The sequence below is a fragment of the Lissotriton vulgaris genome, unplaced genomic scaffold, assembly GCF_964263255.1.
Source record: "Lissotriton vulgaris unplaced genomic scaffold, aLisVul1.2 SCAFFOLD_1934, whole genome shotgun sequence".
NCBI classification, from domain to species: Eukaryota; Metazoa; Chordata; class Amphibia; order Caudata; family Salamandridae; genus Lissotriton; species Lissotriton vulgaris.
In genome coordinates this window covers 302,187-328,294 of record NW_028255570.1, presented here as the reverse complement: position 1 = coordinate 328,294, position 26,108 = coordinate 302,187, and the positions used below count along the sequence as shown (strand labels likewise).

The 26,108-nt window shown below is 43.0% G+C and overlaps 1 protein-coding gene across 1 annotated transcript in view; it reads right to left on the bottom strand.

Annotated features, from left to right (window-relative positions):
- KIF11 (kinesin family member 11) overlaps window positions 1-26,108 on the bottom strand; it is a 298,525-nt gene that overhangs the window by 139,441 nt on the left and 132,976 nt on the right. The window contains exons 10-15 of the mRNA XM_086951983.1: window positions 21,117-21,212; window positions 20,257-20,345; window positions 18,823-18,910; window positions 16,508-16,696; window positions 13,892-14,099; window positions 6,132-6,304 (exon numbers count right to left, since the gene is read on the bottom strand). Of these exons, the coding sequence (XP_086808109.1) occupies window positions 6,132-6,304; window positions 13,892-14,099; window positions 16,508-16,696; window positions 18,823-18,910; window positions 20,257-20,345; window positions 21,117-21,212 (843 nt within the window). The remainder of the gene's footprint in view (window positions 1-6,131; window positions 6,305-13,891; window positions 14,100-16,507; window positions 16,697-18,822; window positions 18,911-20,256; window positions 20,346-21,116; window positions 21,213-26,108) is intronic.

The following is a 26,108-nucleotide window of genomic DNA, read 5'->3' as shown; positions in this document are numbered from 1 at the left end:
AGATAAACGGCACTCTCAAGTCCAGGCTGGCAAAACTGTGTGACTCCACTAAAATGAATTGGATAGAAGCTTTGCCCATGGTGCTGATGAGCTTGAGAAGTATTCCAAACAGAAAGACAGGCCTGAGCCCCCATGAAGTACTGATGGGAAGAATGATGCGACAGGCATGGGTACCTGGACACAAACTGCTAAGTATTTCTGATGATATGGTGCTAGAATACTGCAGGCAGTTGGGTGACCAAGTGCGTTCTATCTCTCACCAGATTGGAGAGACTGCTGTCGAATGGCCTACAACTCCAGCACACAATCTGAGACCAGGTGATTGCGTGGTGTTGAAGAAACATACCCGGAAGAGTTGCCTTGGACCAAAGTGGGGCAAGCCTCGACAAGTGATCCTTGTCACCACAACTGCTGTGAAGTGTGCTGGTGTACCAAAGTGGATCCATGCAAGTCACACGAAGAAGGTGACTGGAGAAAACGCGACTGAAGCCGAAGGTAGTCCAGCTGAGGAGACTCCAGAAGAGGGTCCGGATCCCGCTGACATCGAACTACCAGGCACAAGTCAAGAAGTTGAATGGTTTCCTGCGGATGACCAGGTTCTTGATCCTATAAGAACCAGAAAATACTCTTACCTAGGTAGTGAGTGGGACAGCGCAGGTGAGTCAAAACAGGAAGGAGAAGGTCAGATCATCAAAGCCATCATCAAATCTGATCAGGGAATAGGCCAAGTAGGGACAGATCAAGTCATCGACACTCCTTCTCAGACAGAGGAGGCTGGAAAGGGACAGATAGTAGTCAAAGCGGAAGTTCATGCGGAAGAAAATCAAGAGATCGAAGAGCATGAACTAGGCCAGTTAGAAATAGATGAACGTGTTCAGGAAGAAGAGTCTAGTGAATCACTCACAAACGGAGATCAAATACAGTCTAAACCTGAACTAGGTCAGCTTAAGGACCAGGCAGAAGAAATAGATGAAAGACCTGGAACTAGTCAGACAGGAAGGAAAAAAGACACTGCTGAAGCAATAGTGCGACAAAGAAGAAAAAGCAAAAGAGTTCACGAGGAAGAGCAAGTTTCCTCGACTACAAATAAGATCGAAAAGAAGGATGAACCCAGATATGTAAAGAGACTAAGAATAAGAATAAAAACAGTCGAAGAAAAACTGAAAGACCAAAAAAGGGCTGAAAGTGAAAGAAAAGAATCCCGAGGGAAGTCCATCCGAAAGGGCGACAGAGTAAAGAAACAGAACAGACTGTATCGGAGCCCTGAGTGGACCTATCTGGTGTTGGAAGAAATTGATGAGCCCGAAGCCTGTGGCAAAAGCGACGAAGGGTCCATTGCTGATCGGAGTTCTGACGAAGACCCTCCTTGAGGTGAAGCGAAGTAAAACCTCTGCTGAGAAGAAACGAAGAGGGGTTGAAAAGCCACCTGTAAGATAAAATGTCTGATTCAAATGTCACTGGAAGGTCCAGATTTAGCTGTTGCAGAACATGCTGTAAAATATGCATCTGTAGTATAGTACTGATAGTAATGATATGGATAGGATTAACTGTTTATACCTTTTATGATAAGCAAAGACCCTAACATATATCCTACAGACTTGACGACACAAGACGCAGAAGTTGTACATACTGAAGAAACACCACGAAGAGTAGAAAGATGTGACAATGCAATGAGTCTGAGACATACACGACCTGACTTAGAAACATCAGATGAGGGAGAACTACATTATCACCAAATGAAGAACAGGACACACTTAAATGTTTTCGCAAACCTTTTAGTGCACTATGTAGAAGCTATGGAAATAGAAGATTGCTATGTCTGCATGATGCTACCTACTTCAGTAGCTGAAGGCGTGACATACCACCATTTACCCCTGACCTATGGAATTTCCTGTAGTATATTAGCTAGTTTGTTCTATAGAAGCACTTTACAGTACTATTACTCAAACACTGACGTTATCTTTTCAGAACTTCCTATTAGAGGGAATCTGAACCTTGTACATACACTTGGTGGAGTGACTCGCTACATGGGGGAATATTTCCTGACTATAGGTGACATAGACTTAGATGAAGCTAGAAAAGCTAACCTGACGTGTTCCTTACATGCACAAGAGAAAATGTTCTTAAAAATGGCAGAGAAGAGAAGGGAAAAGTTTCAGAAAAAGGCAAATGACGAAAAGAACCGAACCCCTAGATGGGCAGAAAACATGGATAACACCTCACAAAGCGAAGTTACTCCTGCTCTGTTGCTGGATTTTGAACGGAAAGGGAAACTCTGTATTCATAGAGAAAAGACTAGTTATTATAACAATGTATTCATTGGTTCCAGCGAGTGTGAACACAATTACAAGGTAATTGGAGGTTGGGGTTTCAAAAATGGGTCAGAACCTGTGTTTCCAGGAATTTATTATATATGTGGAAACAAGGCGTATTTCAAATTGCCGGATCACTGGTATGGAAGCTGCTACTTTGGCATTGTCTTTCCGAAAATATACCATGTGAACAATGCAGCTGGAAGCAATGAAATTACTAATGGCTTAGTGCGTAGAAAACGTGAAAGTGTAGGAGAAATTGTAGGTGATATTTTTAGTGCACTGATACCTGGAATGGGGGTAGTTCTGAATACTCACAGAATCTGCAAATTATCTACAGTAGTGGATCGGTTATCAACTAACACTGCTGCTGGATTTCTGATGATCAATACCGAAATGGTTGCGATCAGATCAATGGTTTTACAGAATCGCCTTGCTCTTGATACCTTATTGGCAAAAGAGGGCGGAGTCTGCAGGATGCTGAGGGCACAACATTGTTGCACTTACATTCCTGATAAAAGTGTCGAAATTAAGAAGTATATAAGAAACATTACTAATTTGGAAAAAGAACTCAAACCATTAGAGGTTGACAGTGCCTGGAAGAGACTGACTGGTGGTCTCTCCTCTGTAGGTAGTTGGTTCTCTAACTTAGGTAAAAGTCTTATATGGAAAATACTGATGCCAATAGCTGGAATAGGTTTGATTGTTCTGATCATAATCATCTGTTGCAAATGCCAGAAGTGCAGAAAATATATAGTGAATAAAAGAGGAAAACGAAAGGCTGAAGAATTAGAATTAGAAGAATTGAGAAACCAGATATATAAGAAAATAAAGAACAATCATACACACAGAGAGGCGGAGAGAAAGCTCAACAATAAGTTCGTCGAGATTGAGATGGATGAATTGGATGAATGAAGTTGGCATCTGTTTTCATGTGTAGTGATGATAGTAAATATCATCAAAGAGGGGATTGATGGAGCAAGGATTCGCACGTAACGCGACTTGCTCTCTTCATGAACCTCGCCTGAATCATAACTGTACTAACTCCGATTGTTTGTCATTTTATTTGTATTTCCCCAACACACGGGTGTCCCTAGGAGGCTTGCCTATGTGTTTTTCATCATAATCAAGCTTGCACATTAATAAAATGGCCGCTTTGCAGAAATCCAGTCTGCGCATGCGTCGGTCATACCCATGTGATGTGACGCACTCGCAATCTGGAGGGAAAAGTTCGCTCATGCGCAGTGGTGTTAAAATGGCCGCTTGTCACTAATCATGCTTTATGCTATCTTAAGCCGCTTTTGTATATGCATCTTTTCTGCACTAACTCTTAATGCTATAAGTATTATGAAATGAGGGATGAAGAGTAGTTGGTCATGGTGTACAGTGTATTCATTTTATTCTGTGTTATTAATTTGTTTTCGCTTACTTTTCATGTACCGCGTAAATGAGGGCCTGGACTTAGTAACCAGAATCCATATTGAAGCGGACGTATCCCTCATCACGTGACCTAAGATCTGGGACGTGCAGCAATGGAACCTGGCCAGTTGGCCATTGAAAAGGGGACTGTCCTTTCCTGACGCACCTTCGCCCTTGAAGACCTGCTATTTTTATTCTGAATGTGCAACAATGTTGCAAACCTTTTCTTCACTATTGTACTTTCCCACACGTAGGCCTGGGAACCCAGGTGTTAGGGGGAGGGTAATGTCACGTGAAGTATAGGTGGTACCTATGATCTAACCACCTCCCTTGACCAATCAGAAGATGGGGCTTTGTCATTTTGCAACATTTATGGGTGGTCTTGGGGACTTAAAACTGTATAAATAGCCTAGCTAAGCTTAGAGAAATTGTCCGACTTGTCCGAGTAGCAGACCTGTCACTGACCCTACGAACTCTATAGGTACCTGATACAGAGTGCTGCGGAGCATTCTGCCTGAAACTTTCCACAAACTCCAAGGGGTGGAAATTAGTCCTAAGTGCTAAGTGAAGCACTTTGCTGGGAGATTCGAAAACCCAATCGGGGTTATTGGCGGATTCCGTGCAGACGAGGGGGTAACGCTGGCGTTGCATCCGAACCTGTGAGGGGTTGGTCGTGCCTTGGTGAACCCAGTCCTGACCCAGACCTGAGGGGTATCCTGTCCTGACTGTCCATGAGCTGTACCTGCTCACCTTCTGGTATTTCCTGAATCCTTGAGGGTCCTTGTCCCGTTCTTTCCCAACTGACCCGTGGCCAGGGTTAGTCCTCATTCCCACCTAGGTAAATATTGGTATAGGTGTCTGTCTATACTATAACCCTCAACTTTTCCTCCCCTGATTAAAGCAATCTTGCCTGCGATATTCTCCATGTCTCTTTTGAATGTAATTTCATGCAATTGATTATTAGTAAATGTTCCACTTCTTACCCTTCCTTTAGGACATTGTTGAACCAGACTGTTTATCTAGATTGTTCCACTTATTCCCTTTCCTTTAGTATGGTTGTCGTGAAGTTAGTAAAGATAGCATAAGGTTTAGGAATTAGTATAAAGGTATTAAGCTACACATTAGGTCTTTCTCACGTCCTTGTCCTAGTTTAAACCATATTAGTTAATATGTTTATTGTGATTCATGCCCTATAGTGTTCCCTTTTACTCTATGATACTCACTTTAATCCATAGCTATATCCTTGTTTTGATACTAATCATTGATGTATTGCTTTACATTTGCCTCCTTGTAATGGCATTTTCGTTCTAAACTTATACTATATAAAACCCTTAAAACCATCAAGGTGTCTGTGGTCATTATACATTAAAGTGAGATTAAAGGTATTAAATGTGTAAAGTAGAATTTTCTCCCTTTTAGGAAAACCCTTATCACCTATCCACTGCTAGCTCCTGGTCTGTCAGGAGTAAATGTGCCTGTGGTAAGTCAGGTACATGAATAGTAAGTGGTGTAAGAGTCACCCACTCGATTACTCATAGAGCGTGGCAGAGGTTTCACCCGGTTCATTGCAAAACACTGTCATCGTATGCACGCCAGGGCCCAGTGCGTGGAAAATTTGGTAATCTAGTGAGCCGGGTGACCCGCGCGCTCTATCACAGCTCCTGGAATGACCCAAGCCTCCGAATGAAAAGTAGACAACCGAGTTCCAACTGACAAAAAACTGTTGAAGTATGACAGAAAAAGGCATGAGGAACAGTCAGATCAAAAGTTAAGGAATCTGCAGATAGATGTCTAGAAGATAATGTTTATGGATCTCATTGGTGCATAGCAGTGTCAGCAAACTGCTCGAAAACATCAGCTTGGCATTAGCAAGAAAATAAATAATCACTTTTGTGGTGTCTGTCTTGCCCACTCGACTGACCCTTAACTATAATGCACAAGTGGGGGCCTATGCCAACTGCCACTGTCTCAGCATGCCAAACCTATGGAAACATCCGTTTTGATTGATGCTTCAGAATTTGTGTTTGATGGGCACAGATGGCTGTAAGAGAAGGGATTCCAGTATAAAGGGCTGTGAAATAAAGAATGCATTTGAAAAGGCTTAGAAAGGATTAGTTGCAATGTTTAGATAGTATGCTGCTTAAAGTTAATTTCCCATCTTCACTACCATGCTTCCAAACCTGACAGTGCACACAGGATCATTGTTTTAAAGAGTTTACTGCATTAAAAAAAACAGTGACGACCAAGGTAAGAGTGAGAAGAATGGGGTGAACATAGATTAAGGAAATCAAACAGTTACTTGTTTTAGCTTTTATTCTGAATGTGTTGCTAAGGTCCAATGCCAAGCATCTATGCATTACACATGCTAAAATAAAAACAAATCATTTTTAGTACTCTTACCATTAACTTCTGCAAATTATCGTTGGTGTCCAAAGACAAAGATTCTTGTTTCAGAGTAGCTTCAATGCAACGGGACACCTCTGCTGACACTTGCCCCTCAAAGGTGGAAAATGTGGTTGCTATGGTTGATGCAGTACCGTGAAATGCTGCCAAACTGGCAGAAAGGAGTTCACCTGTAAAAAAGTGGGAGCACGATTTCTCATTAATATTGCAAAAGGAACAGAAAAGCAGTTTGAAACTACAGGCGTAGTCCTCAGATCAAAAAATTATATCTACGGATATTCATATAAAGGCTCTACCCTCCACAATTAATAGAACTATTCTCAACGCCTTCAATTATGGAAATAAGTCTGAGCTGGAAAAAACGATTCAATTTTCAATTCCACTGCTCTAATTTTACAGATTACAACGGTCTAAAGAAGTTTATTCCACATGGCACCTCCGTATCTTTCGTAGATAATCTCAATTTTGGGATTCTGTGCACACAACTGACAGAAGCTCCAAACAGAGACTTACACAGATGAACTAAGAACATTTTGTGTCAATGTGATCCCAGCGTGCCACACACCAAAAGTCCCCCTGTATTTTGTCAGTCTCAGGAGGGAGGCCAGAGTTCCAGGATTAAAAGTTACAGGGGTGCTGGCAGGACGCATAGTAAAGCAAAGTGACAACTTATTCTTAATTAAGATATACATTTTTAAATTCAATCCAATATAGGAAAGTAGATTTTTATGTGGTGTGGCTGTGAGACTGCACATCACCATCTCCATTCGGTCTAGGGAGGCTCTTTAATAAAATCATTAGTCTTGGGTCAGATATAAAACAACAAGTGTAAAGCATTTGGAAGTACCAAAATAGTTAATGAGTAAGAAACACAACAACAAAAATCAGACCCCAATTTATAACAGTAGAGGATAATTTTATCTGCAATAGACACCAAAATTACAACAATCTATTGAGGGAAAGCGAAGATATGATTTCTCCAGTTAGACCACTTACCAAAACTATCTTGGATTAGTCACAATCATTTGAGCAACAGGGACAACCTAGGTCGGGGGAAACTGGAAGCAGTCAGGTCCAGCAGTCTCAGGGTCAACACTATGTTTATCAAGGTTGTAGGAAAGAGAACCTTTTTGCACGGTAACCCTTTAACACTTTGCCAGATAGCTGATGCCAACTTGACTGTGTGCTGGGATCCTTCTAAGCAGAACCCAGCAACTGTGTTATTTCCTAAATGGGCACACCTTTGGGTCACCTCCAAGTCCCTGGTAAAAGGTTACTCTGGTACCCAGGACCTAGTGACCAGAGCAGGCCTCTGAGGGCTGCAGCATACATTATGCCACCCTCAGAGACCTCTCACCTAATGACCCCTACCCTGCCAATGCAGACTGGGTGTTTTGCTGCAGAACAAACAAAAGTCGAAATGGCACACATCCCTGTGTGCCATGCACACCAAACACTGGCTGTGGCATGGGTAAGTCACCCCTCTAGCAGGACTTACAGTCCTAAAGGCAGGGTGCACCATGTCCGGAAAAACCTAGCAAGTTAGGGAGGTGTGTCCACCTTTTTCAACCCCACTATCTTGTAACTTAACCCTTCGTTTTTCCCATAGTACTGAATGGTGGATTTTTCTCTAAATCTTTAAAGTGTTGAACTGTCTTGTACTGCAAAAACAGTAATCTATTGCGTGCACAAGAGTTAACATGCTTAAAAGTGTCCTGTGTAGTGTAAACTGTGTTAGGAGTATGTATCATACCAAACCAGAACTGTAATCTAAAAGTAATCAAATAGGACTAAAATGCATTATTAACTGTTTTCTGAACTGCATAAAGTAAAGTAATCTGAATGTTCCTGCAAATCCGGTTTTCACTGTATTGCTGAAAGTAACATTATATTAAGAGTTTAACTAACCTGCTACTAAGTGAATCTTGGTTCTAGAAATAAAACAGAACAATATCTTTTTATACAAACAATTGGTCTGAAACATTTCTTGCCTGAATGTGTACAACAAATGGTTAACACTACCCTCCTGATAAGCCTGACTGCTCAAATACACTACCACATACGAGAGTAAGGCATCATCTACTTTAGTCCCTGCAGGGTGCGAGGCAGTGGGGACTGCGCTGGGCCTGGATAGTGGTGCTCGCACGGCCAGATTAAACATTGCACCCTTCTGATATTTGCTGTGGCCTATGGCTGACCTGTGCTCCCACAAATGTTCAGAGTTGACGGAGGGGATATCGGTGGCCTACACTGTGCCCTACACGTGCCTGCTTTTATGTGCTGAAACAAAAAAGTGCGCAGGGGACCAACTCCTCTATATCTGATCTAGGAGAGGGGCTGGGCAGAGGCACCCATTAGGGGGGTGAGGAGGTACCTGCGCGCGGAAGTGGCCGGACCAGGTCCGGTGCAGCCTGTGTGTGGGTCAACTTCACGCCTGTTTTCCCACCTGCCTAGAAGGCAAAAATTACCTGGATTGACTCCTGCGGTGTACCCGCCTCCCCTCCCTCCAAGTGACATTACTACTACAACAGCAGATTAAAGCGTAGTCACAGCCGCCTACCGACTGCAGGGGTGGCCGACATTCAACTACTACCATTGAAAATAACACGAGACAAGCTACAGGGCACAAAACAGTGCACATTGGATCGCTATGCGGGGTCGGGGCGCAGGAGGCAGAGTCGGCGAACCAGGCCTCTACCAACCCAGACAATGCTGCAATTATGGCGGCAATGCTGCAGTCTGGAGGCCAAAGGCGGGGCCAGATGGCATACTCACCCGCATAGATCTCTGCAAAGCGGTCGACAGAATAACAGAGTCCGAAGCCTGCATATCAACTACAGAAGATACAGTCACATACCTCCAAACAAGGGTGGCCTCTCTTGAATCTATCATGAAAGGTCTTGCGATCAGGGCTGAGGACGCCGAAAGCAGAGCTTGGAGGTACAAACTTCGCTTTGTGGGATTTCCGGAGGGATGTGAAGGCAACAACATGGCAGTTTCTTAGAACATGGATATCGGGATGGATCACTCAAACCTCTCAATCTCAATGTTTCATTATTGAACGTGCACACCGCACCCTGATGCAGAAGCCTCCGCCAGGGTCTAGACCACTGTCCATCATTGCTAGACTAGAACTTTCACGACTGCAACACTATCCTTGTGCAGGCCAGACTGGCTGGTAAACTCCAATATGATTCCAATCACATCTTAATTTTCCCAGATCATACAAGGCTGGTGCAACAACGCCGACAATCATTCACTCCCGCAAAGTCTCAGCTGCGAGACCTTAAAATTCAGTATGCCCCCCTTTTCCTGGCCTGGCTGAGGGTTGTCTACAAGTCACGACCCACTTCTTCGACACACACGGAGAGGTCTTTGCCCTGACGTACGATAGGCAGCAGCTTTTGGCCACACACCATGCTGTGTCTTGACTGAGTCGTCCTCCGGAGAAGCTGCACAGCAGTTGATCAAACCTAAACGGAAGGCAAATCGTAGATCACGATCAAGACGCCGTTCAAAATCACACGGCGCTCCCAGCTGGATCTAGATCGAGATTCGTCACCATCACGACAAGGGGATGGAGGGCCGTAAGTATTGAGTCTACTCGGCTGATGACATAGTTTAATGGCCTTTTCCCCCATAACTCTCTTCTCAACGTCTGAGAACTTTATGACTGGGGATAGTTTAATGGGGATCCATTGGTGTGGGGGTTACGACCTGCCCCCGTTGGAACAGATGTAAAACACCCCGTGACAGATGCTTCAGCTATTTTGAGGTATTTGGAGGGAATCTGATTGTTCAGTTTTGTGAATTTGCTTTGTCATACTTTTCTATACATATGGTTTACATGCCCTACGACAAGCCATGCCCTACATTCACTTCGCACACTCTGCCCTGTGACAGACCCCTTTGGTAGGCTCCAGGTAGTCAGTTGGAATATACGGAGGGCACTAGATAAGATTAAGAGGGGCTGTCCTTCAGCAGGCCAAACGCGCCTCAGCAGATGTCCTACTACTGCAGGAAACGCATTGCATGGGTTCCAGGGTGCCATGTCTCTACAGTATTGAATACATACAGATCTTTCATGAAGGTTTCACTAGGGACCCACGTTGGGGTGTCAGTCTTAATTCATTGCAGAGACTCCTTTGTACACACTAAAACATGGTCCGATCCTCAAGGTAGATAGGTTATTGTGACTGGCACATTATATGGGGAAACAATCATACAAGGCATTAACTACGCACCAACCCCGCCTCCTGTCCGAGTCATTTGTGGAACGCCTGACGAAGACAGTACTGGAGATGCCAACAGGCGCCTCTATAATAGGTGGAGACTCTAATGATGTCTAGATTGCGGCCCACGACAGATGGAGACCACATGGTGGCAAAGACTTTCCTTATATATGCAAAATTTTGCCCTGTCTAGCAGAGGCAACCTGGCGCATTATCTGTTTTTCTGTTATCTTTCTTTGTAACTTATTCTTTGCATGACCAATATCATGTCCTTGTTAAAAATGTTGATAACCATATATAACCATACTTCTACGCGTACTTTGGATGCAGTGTGCAACATTCTTACTGTCTTGGCGGTCAACAAAAAAAATCAAGTTGTGAAAAAAAAAAACTGATAAAACAAGGGTTGAAATGGCGGGGTTTAGTGGTCATATAATTTATTTAACAGTATCAGGAATGGACACCCAGTCTTGGAAATGCTTACTTTCATGAGAAAGCAGGATGAAACGCAAGTGATTTTCTGCGCAATCCATAAAAACGTGGATTTAGAATGATTTAAAGAAAAATTAAAAACTGAAATTTTCCATCCTTCACTAAGACATGGAGGATCAGCATCATACTGCAGCATAAATAAACCGATAACTAAAAGCAACCTTATAAAACCCCTGTAATCAATCGATATCAGAGCTCCTAGAACATGTTTAAGTGTACATAAATCTGCTCCTGAAATGAACACTGCAAATACCACAATGCCTAAATTCCTAAAAACAGCATACAATGTTTTTCTTTGTCCTCATTTGCCATATCCTCCATCCATAACTAGGTGCCAAACACCATGCGTGTCATACCCTGTGAGGTAAACCGTACTCTTAAGTCCTCACTTACCCACACACTATTATCTTAGCAGTGGCAGACAACCTATAAAGCTGGAAAGGGGAGGAGAAGGAGCAAACCCATTATTACTCCAACAAGGTATTTACACCTGAGGGACCAAAAAATTTGTTACCGAAGAAGCCACCGACCCACGGTCCATGGAGTATAGTAGGCATAATCATAGGACCCGGGGGGGGGGGGGGGGGTACCCAGAACTCCTATCTCTATTTGACCAATAGGTCCCAAAGAGAAAGATTTTTTACTACACGTCCTAGCCAAGTCAACCTTAGCCAACCTGCGTGTGTTGGGGCAGTAGCCTCTACCCAAGATTTGTATATTTGACGTCTTGCCAGCAAGACTGCATAAAAGAGGAAAGTTTTGGCTTGGCCAATCACCCTTTCCTCAAGCCCAAAAATTATTAGTTGGAGGGAAATGGTCAATGTTTTATTCAGCAGATTTCAACGAGGCTTTTACTTCCTCCCAAAAGAGTGGAATAGCGGGACAATCCTTAAACATATGCATGTCCGATGCTTCCAAAAGGTTGCATTTGTTGCACTTCTTTCCTGGCTGGAATTTTGAGAGCCTAAGAGGGGAGAGGTAGGCACGATGGACTGTGAACAAATGGTTGCATCTCAGCCAAGCTGGTTTGACTGACTTATACAGTAGAGTAAAGGACCTTATCCATAAGTCCTCACATAGCATATCTATTTCCTCTCCCCAAAGCTCATCTGGCAGAGTAAATTTGCCTTCTACCTCCTCAACTATATTCCAGTACCAAGTGGCCACCTCTTTACCACCTTCTAACCTTTCTACCAACTGTTGTTCTAGATTACTGGGCATCGCCAGCTGGACTCCTCTCCTAGACATGGCTCGGAACAAACTATCTAGCTGAATATATTTAAATCTAGGTAAGGTTGGGCCCACCCTGTCCCGTAACCCTTCCCACTCTAGTAACTTCCCTTCAACCAATATCTCCCCCCATCTAGTGATCCCAGCCTCTTTTAAAGGGAGTTACAAGACTATCCTGCAAACATAGTGGCTGCCCCGGGGAATCCCACAATGGGGCAAAGTTAGAAAAATAGGAGAGCCCCATCTTCTTCCTTATCTGCAACCAAGAAATTGCAGCCGACTGTAAAGTCTTTAATCTAACTTTTTTAAAGAATTTCTGGTCCCGATATTTAAATAGAAATCCACCAGGGGGGAGTTCGGCCTTGTTCATTACTCCCATAGATGATCCCAAAGGTGTTTTCAATAGCATCCTGGAGTATGTCAGCTGAAATGCCCATGCATAATACAACAAATATGGCAGCGCAAGCCCTCCCTTCTCCCTCCTTCTCCTCAACCTCTTCCAGGCCAGCCTAGATACCTTGTAATTCCAGACAAAAGAATTAATCTCCCGCTGGAATTTATCCAGCTTTTTAGGGTCAAATGTCAAAGGGATGGTACTAAAAATAAACGTAAACTTTGGCAAAATAGACATCTTGACCAGATTAGTTCTTCCAAGTAAAGACAGTGGAAGAAAGGGCCAAGATTTTAAAAGCTTCCGACACTCCTTGGAGACTCGATCTAAATTAGTCGGAACAATATTCCCGATGTCTTGGGTAATCCGTATTCCCAAGTATCTCATAAAAGAGGTCGTGGTTAGGTGAGAATTCGGGATGTTCCACATCATGATTTCCGTTTTAGTGGCATTGATTTCGTAGCCCGAAATCAACCCGAATTCCTCTGCCCTCTTAATTACTATAGGGAATGATCTATCCGGGTCAGACTAGATAAGGATGTCATCTGCAAAAAGTGCCACCCGTTTCTCCCAACCCCTAAAAACAAATGAGGGAATATCTAGATCTTCTCTAAGAATTTGTGCAAACACTTCTATATACAAATAAAGAGGGGGGAGAGCAGGCAGCCCTGCCTGGTACCTCTAGTAATTGTAAAGGGGTCAGTTAAGGTCCCATTTACCAACAATCTGGCCCGTGGGTTCCTATAAAGAAGATCAACAACCCGACAAAAGAGCTCTTCCCAACCCAAATTTCTTCATTACCGTGGCCAGATAAAACAGCGTACCATGTTGCAGCCGTCACTAAGCCGGTGTGTTTAAATTTATTATTAAGGGTAGGTCCAGGATGGCAGTTAGGTTCATACATTTTTTCCAGTTGAAGTTAGAGTGTGTAGTTAATTAAAACCTTTGCATTAACCAGATTAAAAATGATGCATTCAAATAAAAACTTTCAAATGCTAAAAGAAGCTTATTATTCAAGGTAAAAATGGGTTAATTATGTAAAACAGAAAAGAAAAATCAGGAATTCTAGCTCAACACATAGTTTCTCCTCTTTTGGGCTGTTCACCAGTAGGGTGTCTTCCCCCTCGACCATACGAAAAGACTCAGTTTAAAGTGCATAATAGACAAGTACTTAGTTCACCTAAGGCTCGCATTAAGTTGGCTGCAAAGTCTGACGCAAAAGAGGGAATCAGAATGCAGTTTCAAGTCAGAGTATGTTATTGCCGGCTTGGTGGTAGACTTAGAGCACAAGTCTTCTCAAATCTTTTAGGTCTCAGTACAAAGAAAAATTTAAGTTTATAAGGCAGCCACCCGCAAGCTTACAAATTGTGTGTTTGACAGCCTTCACAACCAGGAACGGAACAGATACTAACCAATCGATGAGGTATAGAAATCAAGCATTCCTTGTTGCTTTACGCTGTACTCATCCACTGATGTTTGAATGTTCTTAAAAAGTTTATCCATCTGATCTGCGAAGGACTCCTTTACATGGTCATTGTGTTGATCCACTGCTTTCCTACGATCCAGTTTTGCATGAAGTCCAGACACATCTTCCGTAGTTTGTTGGACAGTACTCAGAAGCTATAATCAGAACAGAAAGGATGACAAACAGCTAAAATGGAAATGGAAACTACAAATTGTTTCTCAAATTATTTGTTGAGTGGAATTAACAAATACTATGAAGCCAACAGTTCACTGCACCACTCACATCAGATGGTAAAGAATGGGTTTGCAATGCTCAGCACTAAAATGAATTAAGACCCAAGAGTCTAGCACATGGGTGACTAAAGAACATATTTTATTCAGTAATGAAAGTAGGCTTTAATATTAAGTTGTAGATCAGACCAATTTGCATTAGATGTGACACTAACATTTTCTTCAATACATGAAAGCTAGAAGGCAGTACGTTACGGACAATAGCGGCTCTAGTGCTATTCATTTTCCCATTAGTAATATGCTTGGAAAGTCCACTTGATGGCTACAATATGAATTACTTTATCACAAAAAATAAAAAATATTCTTTCACTCAACTGCGATCCTTATCACATGCACTGCAACTCAATTGCCTACACTCCTACTTAAAGGAATAGTCCTTTCAAGTAGAGCTGGAGCAAGAGCAGATGGCAGTATGTCAATGAAAAACTAATGGTATCCAAGTCACTGTACTATAGGTGTGCACTTTAGTCTCTTTCGCCTGGGTAGTTGTAACAGTTCAGATTTAGGAAAAAGCTAAGTTCTAGAACCAATGTATGTATATCACATGCAGAGGGGAGGATGGCAGCATATTGGTTCTGGAAGGTCAATGATGCTTAAAAATAACTGAGTGTGCCTTCCTAAACAAAGAAAGCTAGGACACGTCCAGAGGCAATCAACTCACTGTCAAAGCAAATTCCAACTAGGAAATCCTATTCATAGCTTCCAAACTGGACCCCAGTTTTGCCTAGTGGTTTGAAGACTATCAAATTAACTTTAGTTAATCGAAACAAACTCATGAATTAATTCACTATCGCTTGCATGAAAAATTGCTGCAACATATTGTATTGATGCACGTCTGTAGCGCTTTGCAACCCTTGACAAAGGCCCCAAGGTGCTTTAAAGGTTATGGAAGTATGTGATCCAGAAGCAATGTTTAGAGAGCGAGTGAGCAGTCTTTTCCTGATACCATTTAATCACTTGTCATTTGATTGAAGGTTGGCCATGAACTATGAAACATCTTTTTGCACTCTTCTGGAATGTCCAGGTGACCAAACCCTCTGAAGTTTAAAAACTAAGCTGATTGTGAAGTGGAACCAATCATAGATCCATAATCAGGAAATACATCTTCATTCATGAAGACTCTGACAGACCTGGCAAAATTGTCAAGGAACAATATTTGCTTGACCCAAAATGGAGCTAAAGGGATCAGGTAACTACTACACCTACTCAGCCTGTGGGCTGAGCCACAAGACATGAACGTGCAAGGGTTTGTCTTCGTATCGGATCTCCTACTGATCATTCTCCAGAGATATGCTAGTCAGTGAATGTTACCTACACGGGGACTGTCAACTGCAGTTTTGGCTTTTGGAGAAGCAGGTCTGTATTTAAACTCTTCATATTACCATATGTCGAGGACAGGATTATATGCGGTTATATGACCTCATTCTTCAAATATAAAAATTCAGTTCCCTATTATTTAGTGCCACCAGGCATCCAATTGCTCGACAGATGTTCTCATTTGCAGTTCACCATGCAGACTTGTAGGTATAAATAAGACATTGCTCCCAAGTATATCAATGCACATTGAACAGGTCAAAGTATACCTCAAACTTTTTAAAAAGGTTAACGAAATCTTAAATCTGATTGTACTTGTGTCAAAGTTCAGGAGAAATGCATCACTTTTCAGATATCAAGACCAGAATAGAGTACCTGAATGACTCAAGATAAACAAATGGTTGTTTCAGCAGCACAAGTGTGTTGGTCAGACAACCAAATTTACCTGCTTAAACTGCAAAGCGAGCCAGGAACTTTGCACAATTACATGGCTCTAAATTGAACATAAAAAGAGTTAAGTACCTGGCGCCGTTCATAATCAATAAAACATGCCTTCGATGGATGCAGATGTGAAACTTGAGATGTTTCATTTCAAAAACTGCCATGTCTATAGCAGCCATGTCTCTTACCCTAGCTGTATTCTAACAATGTTTTGCAGGGTCAGTATTGTGAATTAACGTTTCTAAGACACCATAGAAAAACGAAGGAAAAAAAAAGCTGAAGCATGAGGCTTAAAAAGACATGCACTCTAGAGCTACCATTTTATTGAGAGGAGCTAATCAGAACTTCAGTTCACCTGCAATTTGCTTTGAAGCAGAGGAAAGCCCATCTAAAATGAAGAGTTAAGAAGTCCCGGTCTCCATTCCACCATAACAAAGTTGAAGTATGCAATTTTAACATTTGAAGGGATAGTGAACAGCTTCTCAACGTGAAATAGTAACATTAACAAACCAAGATACCTTGTTGGCAGTATTATGGAGTTTCTTTTCAGTTGTTTCCAAAGCAGACACCACAAACTCTTCCTCTGCAAGTTGTTGTTTGGACACATGCAAATTTCTTTGAGTGTCTTCAAGTTCTTTCTCCTTGATTTGCAGAACTTCGGAGCACTCTTCCAGCTCCCGTTTATTTTCTGTGAACAGCTCAGTAACCTAAAATGAGCCAAGTAGATGGTTATCTTAGCAATGTTGTTTTTTTCTGTTATATTAAAGGCAAGGGCCTCATGAACGACTCACCATTGTGTGTGAAAGGTGGCTTTTAAATTACCGCGTTGCATATGCAGGTTCAAATTTATACCTAGCAAATGAAAGTAAGTGTGGCACAATAACAATCATTAAAGCCCTGGCTATATATTTCTCTCTATATCTCCACCAATCTATCTCCATATATAGATTCAGACATACACACCTCCCTACAACAGTCTCAAAGACAACCTATGACCTGTACAGATACAATATTGGTACAAAATGAAAAATTTCCTCTTCCAATGCTTGTCCAAAGACTGACCAAACACTGGAGAAAATATTTTCTACTGACGCACACACTGGTTGTCAAGGAATTAATAGACACCTTCACACATTACAACATTTTCAAATTCCAGTTTAAACTATAAACAGTCCAACTAAAGCCACTTCTTACCGTTTCACAGCCTCCCTGTAACAGTAACTTAACACAGTGAAACAAATGTTCACTTGCTCAAACGTTCATTTAAAATGTTTGCATCTGGCTGCACAAAAGTAACCAGTTATACTATTAACTCCCGCACAAGAAACGGATTCCCAAAAAAACAAATTTCTATCATGCATGTGGATGGCACTGCCAGGTGAGGTAGTGCAATGCAGGAAGACCCTGTTGCTGACCATCCCCATGGCTCATCGGGGTGCAAGGTCATGCCAGTCATTGGGAAGAATGGGGCCCCAGGTGTGCTCAGTGTTTAGGCCCAGATCTCTGTACCGGGGTTATTGTTTGACATTGATCAGCATTTTGGCTATTAATTGTTCTTTATTCATTTGTCACCCTGAGTGGGACAGGTATACCCAGACGTGGGTCCCCTGCTATCCATGCCACTAGAGTCAAGCTAGCCTCGCTGATTAGGGGCGATGCCCCGAGACCGGTCCCAGGATGCTGGTTTCCAATTCAGATAGTACCGGACCTGGCAGTTTGGGCTGACTATTTTCACGAGGAACAGTGTCAAGACTGATTTGCACATGGCTGGTTTTAAACTGGAACGACATGGGAAGCAAAACAACGACGGATTTAAGCCAAGATTCTCAGTACAGGGGTGAATGTTTAACGTTTATTAGCATTACAACCTTAAATTGTTCTTTATGCACCTTTAGAAAGTTGGCATGTTTATTCCTAAAGCCTCTAGTAGCCCTTTCAGAAAATCCCCAGCTGTCATTTGACAGCCTGCTGGGAGTTGTGAATTACTAGCAGGAAAGGGAACTTAAGGCATTTTCATTTAAAAGCCTGACCTAATTGCATTGCCAATGTTTGAGCGAGTAGTGGTTTTTGGTTTAGAGAATTTTTGGAAAACACAGCATCAAGTCTCAATCCATCCAAGTTGATTAACTTGAACCAGACACATTAAATAAGAGGTAAACAAGTGACAGAGCTATATTGCAACATTCTATTCCTAAGTCTAGCACTTTCTACTCTCCTCAGCCCCTCCCATTTGAGAGAACTATCATAGAAAACACCATTGACTCAAGTGAAATGCAGGCCCAGGCTAGCAACCCTTAGGCTGCACCATAAGATAATGGGCAGAGGGCTCAAGATTATTTAAAAGCCTTAAATTATTTTCAGTTGGTGTGCATTACTACTATGGCATTAAATGTCTACAATAGCTAAAAGATAATGGAGAATCCAAAATGGCTGTGCTTTTCAACAAAAAGCACTTCCTATTCCCTTATATCTAATGGAGCATGAACATACAACACCTTAGGTAAAAATCCAGAATTAAATAAAGGACCACATTCTTGCAGACTACATTGACACTGAAGACTTTAGGAATGTGTGAGAAATGAAGGAATAAGTAGGAATAAAAATGTCCCCATGTCCATTCCAGAGCAATGTGATTTACCATTCTGCACATGCAGAATGCGCTAGACCCAACAAAGAGGTAGTCTAGCATCTTTTATGTGACACAGACCTCCGAAAAAGGCTTAGATCCCATGTGAGAATCATGACAGTCTATCTGGACAACAACAAACAAACGTTTTGTTACCATTGTTTGATCAATGTACAAGCATTTCAAGGTCGCAGAATACCTACTTACTCTTTTTATTTCTTCTTCCATGGCCGATATTTTCTCAACATATTCAGCAATTTGCTCCTCTTGACAGGAAAGTTTTCCAAACATTGCCCTGAAACAGAGTACTAGTGTGTTAAACTCAAGTCTTCTACATGCCAGATTAAATCACGCCAAAATACAAAGAGGGTGCCAGTTTCAGTAGTTTGCTGAATGTACACAAGGAAGCAGGTTGACATAGGTTCATGTTGAGGAGTGGGGCGGTTGCAAGTCACGCAAGCTAAAAAAGCAAAAAAAATAATAGGAGGTAAAAGCCAGGAGTTGTTTATAGAGCTAGACTGAGGAATTACGAGAAACCAGTAGTACTGCAAGCCCATGGGATGGTAGAGCTATTAGTAGCAGATCATGGTCATGTTTAAACTGCATGATACATATTCAAATAATTCCCAAGAGACTGAAGCAAACTAGCATGTTTTTAGACAGCTGGATAAAGAGCACAAAGCAATACTTTGACGACCATACCCAGATCTGGAACCCAAAATGATGTTCATGTTACAGTCTAGTACACAAATTCATTAGGTTACATATTTTTATGACGTAAATGTAATAAGTGGGATGACAAAGAAACCAATGTCGAAAGGGATTAAAAATTAAATAGAGGTTAAAAAAAAGCAATTTTAGCAAGATTAGCTTCGAATATTTCAGGTTGCCCAGAAGGATATCACTGCATAAGCGCACAATATACTAGGGAGCGTTATGTGTTAGATTAGACTAGCAAATCAAATGATTCCCAAAGGAGTGGTATGGCAAGGTAAGGCTCCTCCTCAAACTTAGGAATCCACAGTAAAACATCATCATCTTTACAGGTAGAATTCCCATATCTGCTTATGCCAATTTATTTACAACCAAATCCTTAATTAGTGGGTTATGAAACTCCTGAACATTTGATGCTACAGAGTAGCAGGATTCTGGTTCAAATTTCCTCGTAGAATCCGGCTTAATTGTTAAGGGATTTTTATTAAAATTTTAGTTTATTAAGGTTTTTGTTCCGCAGTGTTGTACAGACCAAATTATCAGTGTACATCACACAAGGATGAAAAGCTTAACTGCCAATTAGAGAGCCCATTAGAAATTAAAGGAGGCGAGCTGATGGTAAACAAGTTAACAAATCCTGTCCCGGTCTATGATACACTATTTAAAACAATTCCTCTCGATCTGGACTTTGCAAAACATCTAAAACGCAAAACGAACACACACAAGAACCACTGGTAGGAGATATTTTGATTAACTACCAAGCACACCACCCCAGCTTAGTATGGCGTATTCCATGCACACCCCTAACATAAAACCTAATTCAAAACATGGTACACCGTTAATAAAATCCCAGGCCCTCTTGTTTATTGAATCTGCTGGTCGTCATTCCAAAAAGGGGATACATAAAAATAAGAAACTTATACTTACTCATAGTTCTCGGATGAAATGTACACTCCATTTTTCTCTCTTGCAGCAGCAAGGTCGCGTTTCAGACGTTCAATCTCTTCAGTGTATTCCTAAAACATTACAATAATGAGCCAGGAATGTCCGAAGTCATTCATAGTGCATTCGTGCAACAAGTTACATTGAAATTTTAATATGCACTTGATGCAAAAGGAATTCAACTACAACAAGGAGCAAATAGGCTAAAAACACTAATCACATTTAGCTGATTCAGTTGAAACGTATACAAAGACTTCTACTGGAAGAGAGAGTTATAGAAGTCCATCACTAGCTAAATTAGCTCCAACACAAATCTAAGTAAAAACTTCCGCACCCGTCACGCTCTAAAAAGGGCTCTTAGCCAGCTTAAGTCTCTACCTTAAATGGAAACTAATGGCACTTTGGCAGGGAAATAGGCAAGCAATCTAGTACAAAATCGTGTAATAATAAACAAAGTTAAATCTTTGCGGGGGGGGGGGGGGCTGTGGTGGAACTTTCGACTTATTAGTTTATTTTATCCCTGGAATAAACCTAATAAAAAATAGTTGTCATAACTCATTATCTACTTGAAGTCCCTTCTTAAGATTCTGGTCTTCTGTTAAGAAAAACGCTATGCAATGCCCTCTTCTTCCAGAGTCGCCAAATTCTATCAGTGTATGCTCCATTATACACCAAGGAGGTAACTACTTGTGAAACACGTATCAGTAGTGATCTGCACACCTATGCACTATTTGTGCCCAGCATTGAGGATTTTATTCACATCACAGAAAACAGGCAAATTAGTTTTTGCAACAATCCTGCAGCACAACAGAAAAGAGGGATATGACTGAAAACTGAAGACTTACCTTAATTAAAGCTCTCTTGGTAAGTTTCTGGTTCACTTCAGGTTTATTCATGATATTCTTTGCTCTGTAGGCATAGTCCAGGGTACTCAAAGTTTCCTGGTGAAAAAAAGGAATATGGGCTATGTAAATTCACGATTGTTCAACACATTTAATATGGATAATAATTAAAGAGTTGTTGGAAGTCAAAGATTGCAAGAGCCTAAAAACACTATAGATTTTTTAATGTAGGCAACTCAACATTGTCTGAATGTTCATCTCAGACTATTCGCTTTTTGCTGGGCCCTAATTTATTGCTGGTTTTTAGACTACTGTAGCGTTAATCCTGCAGTGATACCTATCAAAAGGGTTAGTTTAGCAGGTCAAACCACCCTTTTAAATAATAGTAAGTCACCTCTCTGTAAGCCATATAGCCCGTAAGGTAGAGTGCATGTATTTAAAAGTGGGATATGTAGAAAAGTAATGTTGCCATGCCCCTAGCGTAAACAGACACAAACAGCCATTTTCACAGTGCCATGGCCAGCTGTACTATGCAGGAAACCAGAATACAGATTAAAATAGTAATACTGCCATTTCCTAATGGGACCAGCTATGAAAATAATGAAACGACCATTTTTAAAGCAAATTGGCTGGCCTGTGCTAGCAAAGATTACTTCTCTGAACTCCACAAAACATACGGGGCGGACATGCTGAGACACCATATTGTCAAATTGGCAAGTTTTTTTGAGCCGCATGTAAAACTTGGAGAACACTTGCAAGGGAGAAAACAGGATGCTAAAACAATTATGGTGGATCCCCTGTATGGTTACTGAGCGAGACCGCTTTCGTCCTTCCAGACCCCAATTTGGTTTGTTGTAGGTATGGTGCCTATTTTAGACTATTTTTATAAGAATCATACACTAGAAAGAAAAAGATCCACCGAATGGTTCAGGAGATCTAGGATTTTACAAGCAACAATAAATCAGTGCTGGCGGGATGATGGGGAGAACTGGGAGAAAGGACTACTGAGGGGGCGAGTCCAGCTTGATAGGCTCCAAAATACATTGGAGGGTGCAGAAACCCCTGATGACATGCACTAGGTCAGAGCTTTCCAAACTCTGTTGCGACACGGTACTGTGTCGCCTGAGGTGGCCGGTGCTCTTTATCAAGCATGTACTGCTGCCAAGTATATATTCATTTTTTTTTTTATCAGGACGTCTGCACAGGTCAGTGACGCAGTACCCGGAGGCAGAAGAAGCGTTAGTGGAGCGTGTGCGCGCGGCCTTGTGCCCTTTACCGCGCAAGTTGATTGTTGAATGTGCAGTTCATGGAGCCACCTGGTGTGGCGCACTTTTGATAGCGGTAACCCAGAGACTCAGAGCACTGCCCAAAGGCTGCTGAGGGGAGCCGGGCTACTGCTCTGTCTATCTGTGCCGAGGAGCATGGAGACACCTGGGTGCTTCCGCCACCATGAGATCCAGGCCTGCCTGCCCGACCTGCTGTAGGTGGGTGATTACTTAGTATTATTTGATCGCGTTTACTGCGTTTTATGTCTACTCCTCATTCCCCCTTCTTCCCCTTTAATGCCGCCTCCTCTCGGTCTTCCATCTATCACTTTACCTCCTGCCCCTCCGCACCGGAATGTGTTGGACATATGGGACGTGTAGTACTTTTACTCCTGTTCATGTCACCGTTTTAAATGGCGGAACAGGGGCTGCGGTTACTTTCCAGAAAAAGTAAGTCGGGGAGGGGGGGGGGCAGCTCATGGGGACTAAGAAATTAGGTTTAAAGTGGTGACTTTTTTATGCAGGTGTTTACGAGTGGGGAAGGGGCTCGGGTCAGGCGTCTGTGGAGCGTTTCACAGACCAGGGCCTGAGACTGGGAGCTGAGTAGCAGTTCGGACGGATCCTTCAGTGGATCGGATAGCCCCTGGGGGAGCTGGCCCATCTATCATGGTGCCTGTGAAAAAGTGCCATCTTTCTTGCATAGGTATGCCCCCACTTAAACTGAATTGCTGATGTGCTTTGACTGAGTGTTCCCTGGGCTCCTGCCAACCAGGTGCCCAGGGCCTATGTTCCTTCCCTAAAACTGTGTTGAAACTAAAACCCAGATTGGCTTATCTGACCACCTGTCAGCCCATAGTGAATGGTACCCTAGGTACCCAGGGCATGGTGACCAGAGAAGACCTTTAAGTGCTGCAGCACTTATTGTGCCACCCTTTGGGGCCCTGTACCCTGACACACACACACACTGCCTTTGCAGGCTGAGTGTCTAAGTACAGAACTAAACAGAGTCAACATAGCACACATCCCAGTGTGCCATGCCCACAAACCCACTGCCCTGGCATACATCAGTCACCCCTCTAGCTGGGTGCCCTATGCCAGTGGTGTGGGGACAGGTGCATGAGCCCTGTGCCCCTACAGTACCCAGGGCCATTCCTGGGCACTGTAAGTGCAGTGATGCCATTAAGAGTATATGGTGCTGGGAGGTTGTCATTACCAACTCCACAGCACCATAATGGCTACACTGAAGACTGACAAGTTTGATATCAAACTTCTCTGCACATTAAACCAACACTGATGCCAGTGTGGGATTTAATTTAAAATACACTACAGAGGGCATCTTGGAGATGCCCCCTGAAACCTAACCTACAATCCACGTGTTGTCCGAGAGGCTGCCACACTGCAGAAATGTTGCTGGACCCCTGGGTGGAGAGCTCCCTGCTCTCCTTGGCCTGCAACAATGCACATTCTGGGACGAGGTGTCAAGCCTCCTCCCCCAGGATGGGCAGGGGAAGCTTCAAGAGCATTTTGCCTTTGTGAGCTTCTCCAGAACACTTGCTGTACTCAGCAACTGACCCCCACCAGTTCTGACCTCCACTCTGGCGGGAAAACCTACATCAGAAAGGGGGGTTGCCAGCTCCACCCCTCAGGTGGGAGAGGCGAGGTGATGCACAACCCCAGGCTCCGGCCATCTTTAAGATGGGGAGCCCTGCCCAATCATAGCTAGGCTCATGCCCCCCCTCCCACAGGAGAGGAGCAGGCTAGGGGGTGTACCCACCCCAGGACAGGGACCCAATGGTTCCGGCCCTTGCCCTACCTTTAACGCCCCTAAATTTAGTATTGAGGCATCCGGAACCTTTTTCCACAGATCCAGATTCTGAAACAAGAAAGAACAACAAGGAACACGAAGACCTGCCATGCAGCTGCTAAAAAGAGCAAGACACCAAACGACTTGGCCCCAGCCCTACCAGCCTGTCGACCCTCAAACCTGCTCCTGCTAAACCCCGGCGTCTCCAGTGGTCAGCAACCTCAAATACCCCGGAGGACCTGACTGCCTTGTGACTCTGACTACCTGGGTCTCCCACGAGCAGTGATACTGCTCAAAGCAAGTAACAAGCCCTGGCATCAGCCCGGAACTGCGAACCCTGCGCACACTGCACCTGCCAAACCTGGCCTGTGCCGGAGTGAATCAAGGCCCTGAAGAAGTCCCCCCCGGCGATTCTGACCTGGAATCCAGTGCCCCGGGACCCTCCTCGCCGACTCGGACAACGCCTGCAGCCTCAGGTCAAAGGACCCCTCTGACCGCGACCAGCAGGGGGTAAGATTTCCCAACCTCAAAAGACACCTCTGCACCAGGCGCCCCCTGTGCCCAACTCCTGGGCGTCTACCTATCCTCCAAGATCCCAACTTAACCCTCGAAGTGTTGGTCGCTCCAGAAGATCCTCCGTCCCCGAGCCTGCAGCCTTGGTTCCCTTTTCAAGATCCTCATTGAACAACATTGAGGGCCAGACGGCTCAAAAGCACTCTGCACCCAACCACCCGAGTGCCCCTGGGAGTGCAACCTTTGTCCTACCCTACTTCCCCATCTGCCCTGAGCGAGTGACCAGGAGCCCAGCTCCCACAGACGCGTGGCATGCTAGCCAGCAGCCACCAACCAAAGGCCCCCTGCCTCACATTGGATAACATTTGGCCTAACTACCTCTGCACCCTGCCGCCCCTGTGCCGCTGAGGGTGTACCAACTGTACCTACCTGACCCTGGTGGACCCCTGAGTCTATGCCCGGAACCTTAACTTCACCAGTCGAGTACTCACCTGAACACCGAGGACTACTTTCCTGCCATAGGATAACATTGACCGGTTTGACTCGAAATTTCTTCCAAGTGTGAAGTTTTGAAATGTTAAAATATTCATCTAAAATCAGCCGAATATCAAAATCCCAAGTACTCACCTGTAATCAGGAAAAAAGCCAGTGCTGTATCTTTTAGCCCAGTACTGAACCACAAAAGTAATCACAACTGTGGTTACTAGTAATCTAAATTTCGTCCATAGGAAACCATTGACTGTTTTTCTATGACATTTCTTCAAAGTGTCTACTTTTGAACAGTACAAATATTCCTTAAAAATCGTACCAACTACTAAAAGGTAATTACTCATCTGTCTTAGGTAGAGACCCCAGTGCTGAACCTAGGAGCCCCGTACTGGATTACAAAAGTAACGAGAACCTACTTTACCTGTGCTTTGAATTTCCTTCTATTGGATAACGTTGCTGGTTTCTTCACTGAAAGGTTGGTCAACTTTTAAAATAGCTTTATATTCTTTCAAAATCATTGCAATAACTAAAACGTTTTTACTAAACAGTTTTCAGCTTAGACCCCAGGACTGAATTTAGGATCCAGTCCAGAAGTTACAAAAGTAATCTATAAAGTAATCAGCTGCATTTATGTAGAAAACCCCATTGAGATCAATGTTAAATTGTGTTGCCTACTGCAACCATTGTATCTATTGTGTTCACAAAGTTTATTGTCTCTTTGCAAAGTAATTACACGAGAGTACTCATCGAGAAAAGTATATTTTGATAACTATTGATTCTAAAAATAAAACCACTATATCTTTGGATATAAAAACAATTGGCCTAGAGTTCAGTTCTAGAGTGTGTGAAACCTTTTGCTGACAGTGTGTACAACAAATGCTTTACACTGTCCTCTGGTACTGCCTACTGCTCAACCAAGCTACC